Source organism: Aquarana catesbeiana, linkage group LG11, assembly GCF_042186555.1.
Source record: "Aquarana catesbeiana isolate 2022-GZ linkage group LG11, ASM4218655v1, whole genome shotgun sequence".
NCBI lineage: Eukaryota > Metazoa > Chordata > Amphibia > Anura > Ranidae > Aquarana > Aquarana catesbeiana.
The window spans coordinates 41268957-41282690 of record NC_133334.1 but is presented as its reverse complement, the minus strand read 5'-3'; the positions used below and the strand labels follow the sequence as shown (position 1 = coordinate 41282690).

Genomic DNA, 13734 nt, shown 5'->3' with positions numbered 1-13734 from the left:
CCTGGAGCACCAGAGGACCCGAGGAGGATCAGGGCTGCTCTGTGCAAAACTATTACATAGGGCAGCTAAGTATGACTTTTTATTTTTATTTTTTTTAAACAAGAAAGCCTTTAATATCATTAACTGTGCAGGTGGATGCAAACAGACGGTCATTCATTGACATCTGCTTGCTCAGACATATGGTTCAGTATGTATCCATCTGCAAAATCGACAGACAGATCCAGACTGAATGCTTGTGTAAGGGTCCGAAGTGAATTAACCTTAATCTGTACTACAAACTCCTTCCAGGTGGTAATCTATATGTTAAGCCCCAATATATTTGATATAGCAGAGAACTTTCCCTGGTGACTGGATCCCTCATGTCATTTGCAAGGAGCATTAAAAAAAAATTAAGCTCTCTATTGGGGACTTCACTTTTTGTTTATATATAAATAAGGCCCCTTTCACACTGCTATTGTTAGCTGTGCTTTATCGTAGTTTTTGCGGGGGATTTCAGCCGCTAGCGGGGCAGTTTTAACCCCCGCTAGCAGCTGAAAAAGGGTTAAAACAACGCGCAAAGTGCCAGCGGTCCGGCAGCGGTGCCCATTCAGTTCAATGGGCAGGAGCAGTTTAGGATCGGTGTACCGCTCCTTCACTGCTCCAAAGATGTGGCTTGCAGGACTTTTTGTAGCGTTCTGCCAGCGCACCGCTCCAATGTGAAAGCCCGAGAGAGAGGCTCTTTACAGGCACCATTTTTAGTGCTGTAGCGCCTCAGTATGAAAGGGGTCTTACTCAAAGACGCACTGAACTCACACATTGTACACCACACCCAACTCAGCTAGGAATGTTCACCACAAAAATCAGCCAACTTTATATAAACAGGTTTTTATTTGCCTCTGTTCAAAATGATTGATCCTTTAATTGCCAGATTACTGGGCTCCCTCCCTGGGGATATGAACCACAAATTGCAGTTTAAACAATCCCAACCATGGAAAAACAAACATGGGGCCCCTTGGAAATTCTGTAGCAGAAGTTCTGTGAATTATCCAACATGGAACTACTAAGCGCAGGTAACTTGGAATCCATTCGAACGTACACACAAACCAGACTAGCATGTCCTTCAAATGATCCTAGAACGGATGATTACGTTTTCAAGTTGTGAAATGAACGATAGTCTGATCTCAAATGATAGAGAGATGGAGCACAATATCAGTGCAGGCCCAAGGCAAATGCAAGATAGCATTAGCAATCCTGTTGCCAGCTGTATAGTTGGCTAGATAAATTGGCCTAGTAATGCCCAGCATATACGGATCATTTAAGGATCCAGGGGTCTAAAGTGGGTACATTTTCATTTCCAGCTCAAACCCCAAGTGGTTACATAACAAAAGGCAGAAATTCAATAGATAACCGGAAAACTTAATGAGAAAACCATTCAAGTGTCCTGTCCTTCATGAACTTGGAGCTGCCATGGGTTCTTTACTGAAGTACAGAAGAACATGCAGCATTGTGTATTAGATGATTTTGCATATCCAGTTAAGATTATTCTGACAACTGTAATCTCATCTTAAACCAGGCAACAATAAAACAGTCCCTCTTACAAGCAAAAAGAAATCCTGGCAAGGGGGAAGGTAAAACAAAAAAGTTAATGGTTTTAACACCAGCTGGTGGGCAAGCCTTCCTTCCAACGATTTAATTGACTGGTTGACTGTTCATTTGTGGCATTCCTCGGCTAGGTCTTGGGGGCCCTCCGCGACCTGAAAAACGAAATAGCTGGCTTTAAAAACGAAGGAATGTAATATGGCTTCTTATATAGTTAACCGCCTTTGCCCGCTTGTTTAGAGGCCTAAATGATTTACCAGTGCCAAGAGTGGCATAAGGAGTTCCTAGAACAGAGGTTAACAAAAACGTGCCTGCTGCTCAATGCTGGCACCCTAGATCTACTGGACATTCAAGTTACATCACACAAAAGGTTCAGCAGGGACTGACCAAGATTTGAATCATGTATGGGCAGGCTCAATGTACCAAAGTCGATTTATCAACTCGGGTACAACCAGCCTGTCGGATTTTACATATTGTGGCCTTTGCAGTAATCAATATGTTCTTCCGGCAGTGACAGCTTCCTCCACCCTTCCCGCCAGGAGAACACAATGGCTCCGCGAGAGGGATTCCCCCATCAACACGCACCCATGGTTACAGGAAAGAAAAATCGCTCTATGGCCAGCCTAAGTGAGGCCACAGAACCACCCTATTAAATGCCCAGTTACCAGAAAAAGAACTAAAGTTCCCAGTAGGGCCGAAACTACTAATCGATTACCGTTTTCATAAATGATTAAAATCGGCCAGTAACATAATGGGGCTAAAATAAATAAATGTCCTTTATAGTACAAAAAGAGCAAATAATCACTACTGTAAATATTACTTTCACTGTTCCACAGTAAAAAAATTAATCACTTACAGTAGCAATTTGCTTTTCTTATATTATAAAGGGTTCATTTTAGTTTTAACCCCATTATTTTACTAAACGTCTTAAGCTTGGTTCACACCTTTTTTATAGAAACACACGACAGTTCATTTAACATTGTTTCCTATGGAACACGTTCACATCTACGTTACTTTTTCCAGCTGCTGTGTATTTGGAAAGGGTCAGACTTTTTTCGACGCAAAAAACGGTGCTTTTTTTTATTCAAGATACTTTGAGAAGCTGCAGAAAAGCATGTAGTATGTTTTTGCAGCAATTTGTGTTTTTATTTCCATATGCCCAACAAATTGGCCAAAAAAAAAAAAAAAAAAAAAAAACCATAAAAATGCAAACACGCAAATTACAGCAAAATCCCGTTTGCAAAAATCAAGACGCACAGCAAATAGCACTGCAGAAACAGATCAAAAGCAAACTGCATAGGTGTGTACCGATCAATTTTCAGACAAGAATATTCATAAGAAAAATCTTTGTACATTCGCTGAATGAAAGAATGTTTGAAAATTTCACTTTGCTTTTAACATTGTTTTAAAATTAATGCACTGAATGAAAACCACATACACTGTCTAAAAACGCCTTTGACCAAGCAGTTTTCCATTTCTAAATTGATTTGAGATTTTACTCCCCAACCATATAGTTAGTTATTTATATTTAAGAATAAATTGCCTTTTTTAAACTTTACACAATAACTAAAATTATACACCACTTTTTTTTTTTTTTTTTTTTTTTTTTTTAAGGTTAGGTTACCGAAATAATAATCGCCCAACTAATCGATTGAGAATAATAGTTAGTTGCAGCCCTAGTTCCCAGAGAACATCCTTTAGAGGAAATTACATCACTTCTCGTGTGAGAATTAGCTTGTGGCAAAAAGCCACATAAAGCTAATGTAATAGACTTTACAAGACAGCATATAAGGGAAAAAAAAAAAAAAGTTACAGCTTTCACAATTCTCAAACTTGAAATTTACGAGTGTTTGCATTTTTTTTAAATCTCTGCTATAGAAAGAACTAAAGAGGGTAAGAAGAGTAGGTTTAAATAAACTTTTGCATTTAACAGTTTTTTTTTGGGGGGTGGGACAGACGCTTGTTTAAAATCACAGCAAAGGGCTTGTATAAGGAGGTTTGTCTTAACTAGGGCTGGGAAGAGGAAAGCTGAAGACTGGGACATGGCTCAGCAACAGAAAGCTAAAAATCAAAAGCTCTATTCTGGCACACATACTGAATGGGGATGTCAGAAACCAGCTTATTCTGTAAAAACACGCTAGCAGCGAGTTGTCAGTTATTAACCATAGAAATGAAGGGAAAGTGCTCACCTCTCTATTACCCAGTATCAATCACAAAACAAACACTTAGAAAGGATCAGATTCCTGAGCTGTATACCATCAGATCAGTAGTGATGGGCTCAGGTGTGTTCGGGATGGTCTTCCCAACCCACCTGCGTAATCCCACCAGGAAGCCGACACTTCACACCACCAATTATAGTCAGTGAGGCATTTCCTGGTTCTCAGCTGCCTATGATTAGCGGTGTGCAGTGTCGGCTTCCTGCCAGGATTGCTCAGGTGGGTCGGCACTACGATTCCAAACACACCTGAGCCCTGCACTACATATCAGTGACATGACATGCAAAGATGTCAAGTAACAGCAAAAGTCTTAATAGACTAAGGCTGCAGCCTAGGTGGTCAGAATGACAACTGCTTCGCATGAAGATATTTTGCTTTGTGGAAGACATTCGGTCAGACAGTATCTGAAAGGCAGATCCATCATACCGTCACTTGTTCTCCCAGTATGTAGGACTCCATTCTGGGGCTACAGCTGCTTGGAGGGCAGTTTTAACTTCTTTAGCAGTGCAACACCCAGGTCCAAACTTTGCTGAGGGTTTCTAAAACAAAGCAGAATTCTGGAGCAGTTTCTCTATAAGCTGGCTGACAGCAGTGAATAGTAAGTTTTTTTTTTTTTTTTTTTTGGGGTGGGGGGCTTAAAAGCATATCTAAACCAAAAAAAGTTTAGTATACCCCAGCTCATCAGTCCTTTGATGTAGAAGCTGGAATAGCTTCCATTTTAAGCCCCCCCCCTCCCCACCCTTTATTTGCACCCGGTAACCCTGCAAATGATCTGTCCTAGGGTACCCCATGTTCACTTCAATGTATATAGGAAGCCATGGTTATCACCAGGCTGCTCTTATTAGGACTGCTACCCTGCCACCACTTATTTTCATAAGGGGGGCATTGACAAAAGGTAACACGGAAAACAGACATGGTTTGGTTATATCAGCTCGGAACACAGGAAGTCACAAGGACACTTGGATTCTGGAAAGAATCCTCTGGACCCATAGTAAAACAAATGCAGCCACCTCATAGAAGAACTGGCTAACTGCACAATATTACATTTTTTTTGTTCAGATAGAATTTAAAAGTCAAAAAAATGGCAAAACCAGATCTTTGGCATACAGTAGAAGATATTCTCCACTAAATGGTACATCGGCCCCCTCTAGGTCTGTAGATGGATCTCTCTTCAGGCCCCATTCCTAATAGGGCAAATATATGCTTGTCTCAGGTATTACCCTTAGAGCAGTGGTTCTCAACACTAACAGGCCAGGTTTGCAAGATAACTGAAATGCATCACAAGTGATGGATATCATTTGCTGCTCAGTGATTGCAGTATTCTAGCCTGCATTTCCCCAAGGTAATACTAAAAATCTGGCCTGTTAGTGGGTCCCGAGGACAGGAGTTGAGAACCACTGCCTTAAAGGCTTTATAACATTTGGTGGCAAAACAGTGTTGTCAAACCTCTTCAAAAAGGTATTAGGTCTCAACCTATAATCTCTCTATAGCTCTAGTTTTGCCATAAAGTGTAGGCAGACTCAAACCTTTTTTGTTCCCTTTTGGTCAGTAAAAGCCGTTTGCCACGTTTCCTGTCACTTCAAAATAGTTTGCTTGAACCAAGCTGGACCAATGAACCATTTCATTCACCAAGAGCTGCACTGGCTTTATAAAGAACTTTACAAACTGCATGAAACTTAAGCTACATACAGTACTGGGTTCCAGCTGCAAGATATTGTTCCTGGAGTGAGGCAGGAATTCTAGAGTTAGTCTGAGCAGCGCTCAGCCATTCATAGGCAGCTTTGTATTCTGCAAATGAATACAAAGCTTTCTCTGAGTGGGAGGGGTGGGCTGACGACATCACACTCAATCAGTGGAATCAAGAAAAAACTCTAATGCAACCACCCCAGCAAAAATGACCAGTTAGTTGCAAAACTATCAATTTTTGTTCTTCAGTTTAGATGAGCTTTGACCTTTAACAAACTGAAGTTTCCATATCAGCACCCATTCCAGTTTGAAATATCTGTAGCCGCTGCTTCAACCTTCAAACACCCCCCGCCTTTCAAATGTATTCCATTTTACAAAGCCAAGCCAATATCAGGCTAGTTGCAAGTGGACTGTGTGCAACCTGGGTTCATTGTTTCCAATGAAAAGCTCAAACCGCTGGAATGCCCACGCACACTAGCAGAGTCCAATAAACCAGACCACAAAATACTCTGCAACCAGCTGCAGTTGACTGAACACAACTTTATTGAAACTCAAGCAACGATTCACAAATTGAGTTTTGGGAAGTATAATAGCAATGGGTAAGACAGTTTTATTATGATTTGCTTGCAAAAAGTTAAAAAAAAATATTGTTTTTACACTCTCCATGTGGGTGGGGAAAAAAGAAAAAAAAAAAAAGGCAGCAACAAGTAGTAAAGCTTAAGAAAAAAAAATAAATTAAAACTTCAAGTTTTCAGGAGAATTCTGTGGTTAAAAAAAAGGCGAGTCATTCTAGCGAAAGCAATTTTTTTTCCCCATCGAGCGTTAAAACTGCTATTCTGGTGCCTCTACAGATCATGTACAAGAGCTGAACCTCTCACTCAGCACCCAAGTGAGACGAGTTACTATTCCCAAACTGGTGCGGTGGGGAGATTTAGTGTGGCCGATGAGATCTAGGCATGTTACTGAGGGGAGGGGGGAAGGGGCGAGAAAAATTTCCTTCTATTCCTCAGGCCTGCGCCCTTGAAGTTTGTTGAAGCTGAGTTAGGAGTGCATCGCTTGAGCATTACCTCGAGGTGCGCCCCGAGGACCTCCCTGCCCGGTGCCTCGCTTAAAATTTTGCTGATATCCATCCTAAAAAAAAAAAAAAAAAAAAAAAAAAAAAAGGAAAAAAAACAAAGGAGTTTGTTAAATGACAGTTCGGAAATTGGATTAGAAAAACAAAAAAAAACAAAAAAAAACAAACACACACACACACACACACACACACACACCCCTCAAGGCAAAGATTTAGGTACAGCCTTATGACTCACAGCAGTGAGCCACCCATTCATCCCCAAAATGTTCGTTAGCCAAAAACAGCTGGGAGGAAATTGCGAGGCTTGAGACCTTTCACTTTAGGCAAGGAGCCCAATTTACAAAGCCAATGCGCATAGAAAATTAAACCATTTTAAAAAAGTTAGCATTTTTAGTTTAGTCAAGATGGCTGAAAGCAGAGTGCCTTAGGCTGGTGTTAAAGCTTTGTCAATTGAGCCCAAGGTTTGCAAAATTTTATAACAAACCATGAAAAAGGTTGATTTTTTTTCCCCAGACTTTGGTCTCTCATTTGTGCCCATCAGTGCCACCTATCAGAGCACCCTCATCAGCGCACATAAATGAAGACTTTTTTTTACCGGTTTGCAAAATTGTAGAACTATAAAAAAAAAAAAAAAAACACACCACAAACCCAATGGTCACTGGCTGCAGAACTAGGCAGTATCTCCTAAACTCTGCACATTTTAGGAGATGCCCCTGGTAAGTACACGTAAGATAAGCTTACCTGTAGGACACAAGTCAGCAAGCAGTGTTTACTACCCATTTAACTTCCCTTGGTGTTCACGTATTCTTACCAATTCTATTACACTGAAGTGCTCAGCACACATACTACTGCCACTAAGGAATGGGACGGATTGCCATATGAAAAAAGCTGTCCTATTTAAACTTTAAAATGGATAGGTTATACTGCAACAAGAAGCCTCCAGAAAGAATGTGCATCTCACCCGTTGGTAGTTGTTGGTATAATCTCGAGGTGTGCTAAACTGAGCCTGTGAGTAACCGCTGTTTGGAGTGTTTGAGAAGGCAGGGCGGTAGCCATCATATCCTCCTACAGAATATTAAGCAGAGAAAGCAACAAATCAAGCCAAGAACTTCATGTATTTAAAAACATGCATCTATAAAAGAATTGCTCAGCCTTAAGACATGCCTCTGAAACCATTGGATGGCCCCCTGTAGCCATTAATCATGCCCCTGCCACCACGCTGCCCTCCTCGGGCCATCCCTCTGTTGTTGTAGAAGGGCTGGTTGCTGCGGGAGAAGCCAGTGTTCTGTTGTGTCTGCTGTTGGTGGCCAGTGGAAGCTTGGTGGGACTGGTCCGATGCTGCATGGTAAGTGTTTACCACTGAAACAGAAGAGTCACAGTGAGACACTGCACAGAGCCTACAATGCAAGCACTTCAGACGCAAAAGCCCAACTCCAGTTTTCACAGGAACAAATCTCCAATTAGATGGAACTAAATAACTGATAAAGAAAATATAAAAAACTTTTTTAAATTGTGTGTTTTTTGGTGGAGTGACACTAAAAAGGTACCAATGTTAAAATGTGACCAGCACACATATGAAGGCTGCAGCTGCCAATTCCTCTCCTGGAAAATGACAGTCATGCCAAGTCAATAGCTTCAGTACTATAAGGTCACTGAAGCAGAACAATCAGAATTTCTGACTTCACTCCAACATTGCCGATGTGCATGCCTACCCCTGGTCATTAAAAAACACAAAGTACTCAACTCGTACAGTCAGGCAACTAGCCTTTCACAGGAGGTAGGTTGGTCTCTGGGGGGGGCTTCCTTTGAAGCTTTGACAACATAGAAAAAACGGCACACTGATGTCAGCAGGTACTATTTGTACAGTTATAACTAAGCAATGAAAAGGCACCTCACAAAAGGAGGACGACCATTTAATGGCTGCCTGGTTGTAGAATAGAAGAAAAAAAAAAAACCCACACATTACATTCAGTTTTGACTTTAGTCACAGTTTACACTGGTGCGATGCAGGAACCAGCACAATTCCTGTGCGGGTTCCCACACTGCATTCGACTCGCAGGCAGTTCACACTGTTCTCTGCGAACCGTTGCAGGTGTCAATAGAAAGTTAAAGTGGATGTAAACCCGATTCATGAAATCTGACCTAGGCACGTATCTGTAGTGTTTACTTCTCTCTCTGCAAAGCCCTGAGTTCCGCTGTCACACGGTCTAAGCCCAGACACCACTCCTACTGCAGAATAACAATTCTAACACAATGTAAGGATTCTAAAGGTTATAGCAAGCCGAAGACAGCAGATATACATGTAGGGAGATTGGTTTCATCCCTGTGTATCATCCGAGACTGTTCAGTTCACATCCACTTTGACACCCCCCCAAACCGGTTCGCAGAACGCAGCACGAACTGTGGAATCAGATTGCATGGGTCCAAACACCAATGCAATCCGATTCCAGTGCAGACCAAAAAAGGGGCCTGCACCATTTTGGTGCAAATGCGATTCAATTTCAGGTAAACTGTATGGCTGAAGTCACATTGCACACAGCAATGCGTTACGCATAACATGCAATGTCTGGCACTGCATTAGTGTGAATCAAGCCTAAAGCTGGCCATACACCTATAGATTATCTGCAGATTTTCTATGGTTAGATGGAAAAAGTGCAACAGATGGCCAGCTTTAGACTGGATACGGTTTATGGAAAAAAAAAAAATATAAATAAATAAATAAATATATATATATATATATATATATATATATATATATATATATATATATATATATATATATATATATATATATATATATATATATATATATATATATATATATATATATTTCTGCTAGACATCTGGTACAATCTTTAAGTCCCGGTTCAAACTTGTGTACTCTGCGAGATGGCATGTGACTCACACCGCAAATCACACGCAATGTGATTTCAGCCAGATTGTATGGCCGATATCGCATTCGGACCAAACTCACACAGGACCCTTTTTTTGGTCCGCATGGGTGTTTACACCCATGTGATCCAATTCACGTCCGAACTGTCAGTTTGCAGTGCGATATGCAAGCTGAAATGGGGGTGTCATTAACATTGTATTGACACTCCCAGCAGTTCACATATGGCAGTATGAACTTCCATGCAAGTCTGTTGCAATGCGGGAACCCGCAGTGGATTTGCAGGGTCCCTGCATTGCACAAGTGTGACCCGAGCCTGAGGTTATAAGTGAACAGGATTTTAATATTACCAGACTGTAGCTGCTCTTGTTGAAGTTCGTTTTGTTCCACTTGGTGTGGCTGGCCTGGGAAAGTTTGACTGTAACTGGCCTGGTACTGGTTCTGTTTCAGTGTGTCTGCCTCGTTCACAGGAGGGACAGGTGCATTCATATTAAAAACCTAATGGTGGAAAAGAAGATGTAAAAAAATAAAAAAAAAAAAACACACCACCCTAACGAAAAGCAGACCCGCACATTAACAAAATTTAGCTGAGCTGTACAATCAAAGCAAAAAAACCTTCAGCCAAATCTTTTTCCAGATTTAAGATGCAGATCCAACTTCTTACCATTCAGAATATGCGAGATGATCTCAAATTAGTGAGTGCGACTTTATTACAATTTAGCAAGAGGTTACATGCTGTGTGTGGCAAACATTTAAGTGATCGTGTATCTTGCCAGTTTGAAATAAAGGGGAGGCTTCATCACTGGTATGCGTCAAAAATGGTTTCTAGGATGCCCTTCAAATGATTTATATTAAAGCCTGTGTGATAATTATAGGAGGGATTAAACAGCCTATCGCACATAAAAGATACGGTTAGGCTCCATGCACACTGGGCGTAAAAAAAAAAAAAAAGCCAGTTCCCTTGGCAGGGAAGTTTAGAAGAGTTTTGCTTTTTTTGCCAGACAAATCCAATCAGAAATGCAAGCCAGAAGAAGAGTTTTCTGCCTCTAAATGTTGAGCTCAAAATATGCCTATAATCGTCCTAAAATGCATGGACACATAGAACATTGAGCGGCTTCTACAGGCAGAACACAAAACTCCTGTAGAAGCAACGATTTTAAAGCCAGTGTGCATGAAGCCTTAAAGTGGTTGTAAACCCTGTACAACCATTTTTCCCTACAGCAAACTGGAAATAGCTCCTAAACCTGTACGGTTTAGGAGATATACGCTTGCGCTGACATAATCGGTGCATGCGCACTGAAGGGCACAATCGTGCTATTTCTATAAATGCCCGTGCCTGTCGGCTCCCGCACGCATGCGCAGGAGTGACGTCATGCAACTCCAGCCAGTAACCGAGCCGGAGTCCACAGCTCCAGAAGGAAGAGGGGTTGAAGATGAACGCGCCCACAGTGGGGACACTGCAGGCTTCTTCTGCAGGTAAGTGGCACATAATGGGCTAGTATGTGATGAACACTGGCTCATTATGCTTTTACTTCGCAGGGACCAAAGAGAAAATAAAACCCATCAGTATTACTTCCTCTTTATTGAACAGGTAAGAACACCAGAAGAATATTCCATGATGCCAAAGGCCAGATGTGTATCAAGAGGAATGATGCAATGCATGAAAGTTTGCAATGAAGTCAAGAAGCTTGATATGCTTACGGTCTGCATGGACTGGAATGGAGCAGCATTCACATTGATACCACTGCTGTGCAGCGGTTTGTTGGACCCAGTCTGGAACACCTGAGGTTGGGGAGCAGCAGGAAGCGATGAGGACGTTTGCGTTGGATCTGAACTTAGAGACAGAGAGGCCTGGAAAGAAGATGTGGTTGGTATAAATTAAGAGCAATGAACACAAGATTAGTCCACCCAAAACCAAAATAGCCACTCCAGGAAAAACTCCACCTTTAACAGTGGAAGTTCAGCCAAAATCCTAAACACACACTTACCCTGGAAAGAGAAGGGGGGGGGGGCACATAAACAACTATGGTTATCTTATCTAAAGCGGATCTGGTCTCCAGTGGTGGCTGCTGCGTACAAAGAGAAAGTGGACAACGGCTGCGAAATGCCTGGGAAGTGATGTCACCCAAAGAGCCACTATGGGACTTCCATTGTCAGCTAACCCTCTTGCACACGCACGCACTTAAGCCGCCAACATCTCAGCGTGGGACCAGACTCAGAATAGGCAAGTAAGGCAACGTCTTTACAGGGCTAGATAGATTAGGTTTAGAATGTAGCCGAGTAGGTTAAGCATTCAATGGGTTTTGTCTGAACTTCCCTCTAAGTTTTCCATGTTACCAACCTGGATCTGCTCCATGGCTTCTTTCTGGGACCTCTGTTCTGTGGGGTGAGAAGGTTGGTACAATTGTGGAGAGCCAGCAAAGCCTTCACTAGTGGAAGATACCATGGGAACCTTAAGAGCAGAAAAACACACATCCGATTAGAAAGGGGAAAAAAAATAAATAAATAAAATTATTACACTCCTCGTAAAATCCTTTCTTGGAGGGAACTGAAGGACACAAGTCTAACCTTTGAATCATACAGCCATTTACAGGATTGGACACAGATGAGAAAAAGCCACCAACACCTACAGATACCTAAAATTTTTTTACCCCAATTGCAAGGAATGCATTAGTGTAAAAAGGTTTAGGCTTTATAACAACCACTTTAACCATCTGATCACCACAAACTGAAAACCCAAATTAATTACTTTAATAAAAGCCAACTCACCCCTCCATCCATGTCTTGGACATTGAGAAATCACTTTGGAGGTGCCTGTAAAGCATTCCACCCACAATGAACCGATCGCTAATGCCATGCAGATCTCCTGCAGAGCCTCATACGAGCAAGCCAATAAATTGAGAGGGAGAATTAATTAACCATCACAGCACTTACAGTGCCATGTAATTCATTGAGAACTACAAGCCGACAGCCGCTGAAGCTGTTGGGATTTATTTTCCATTCACAGAACACTAAATGAGTGATGTGGTCATTACTCTATTTTTTTAAATTGTGACAGCTAGCAGGGGGAGAAGATCCCTTCTAGCTGTAAAAGCATGAGTGGGGGCCGGTCCTTTCATAACCTGTTACACCCTGAATATGGGTATAACAGGTTATGAAAGGTGAACTTAGCCTTTAACAGAAGACTAGGTGACAGCCTTAAAAATCTGGGAAACAGGACGCAAAAACAAATTTAAGGAATCACACGCATATCATGTAGAGTTTGCCTGGAAAAGAAGAGGCAAGCACCTGATCCTTGGAGACCACAAGCTTGGATGACTATCTGCCCAACCCACATAGAGATGCTGGAAAAAAAGAAGTAGGTGCACCCTTACAGGTATGACAAACTGAAAACAAAAAAAAAATTAAAAAAAACCCTGAAGCAGCAGCTGAAAGAAAGGATCACAGCTCAGACCAGATCCAGACAATGAAGGGAGATTTTCTTTTGGTGGACTAGAGACACAGGAGAACAGTGTCTGAGAAAGGCAGAAATAACCCTGGGCAAGAAATCCGAGGCTTCATCACAACATTGACTATGCTGATCCAAAATGGGTTTCTTACAGGACAAGGCTGCCAGCTCAGACACTCACCTTGTAGAGGTGATGACTACAAGTAACACCACCTTGTGGGTGAACAGAGAATGTCCAATGCTTTAGGACAGTAGTTTGATTACCTGAGAGAACCGAATTCAGATTCCACCGAGTCAGAGAAAAGGTTAACTTTTCCCCTGCTATTGCCCAAGTCATTGCTCCATTGCATTTTGTTTTTACTCCTCCATAAACATTTTTTCATTGCATCTACTTTGGGAGTGCAGCCATCCTATTCTCGTTCCTCCATTTGCCTGCAGCAATGACAGGGCGTGCACCCTATCTGATGTGTGTTCATTTGCAGCCTAGCAGTCTCCCCCTGGAGCAGTTTTTTGTTCAAGTGGGAGTTAAACCCATTTAAAAGTCAGCAGCTACAAAAAGTGTAGCTTCTGACTTTTATTAATCAGACACTCACCTGCCCCATGGTCCTGCGATGTGAATGAAACCTCGCTCCTCTCCTCAGCGTCGCCATTGTCACTGTGGGCGCCCAGCACGCACTACGCATGCGCGAGCCACGCTGCGCACTGATTGACCAGGCAATTATCTGGGACATGTGACATGTCCCAGATGATTACCGAGAGGGGGAGGGTGAACTTCCTTCCGGCGCCCTGGGAGGAAGTGGTAGCTGGATCCCTCTAAACCCCCCCCCCCCCACAAAGAAAA

General features: G+C 42.1%; 1 protein-coding gene across 3 annotated transcripts in view; it reads right to left on the bottom strand.

Annotated features, from left to right (window-relative positions):
* Positions 1-848: 848 nt before the first annotated feature.
* CAPRIN1 (cell cycle associated protein 1) overlaps positions 849-13734 on the bottom strand; it is a 45046-nt gene continuing 32160 nt past the window's right edge. For 2 of the 3 annotated variants that reach the window (XM_073604205.1, XM_073604204.1), the window contains exons 13-19: positions 11787-11897; positions 11147-11296; positions 9796-9943; positions 7720-7914; positions 7517-7620; positions 6548-6611; positions 849-1733 (exon numbers count right to left, since the gene is read on the bottom strand). In XM_073604205.1, coding sequence (XP_073460306.1) covers positions 1669-1733; positions 6548-6611; positions 7517-7620; positions 7720-7914; positions 9796-9943; positions 11147-11296; positions 11787-11897 — 837 coding nt within the window. In that variant the 3' untranslated portion in view covers positions 849-1668. The remainder of the gene's footprint in view (positions 1734-6547; positions 6612-7516; positions 7621-7719; positions 7915-9795; positions 9944-11146; positions 11297-11786; positions 11898-13734) is intronic. The other variant, XM_073604206.1, reaches the window with a different exon arrangement.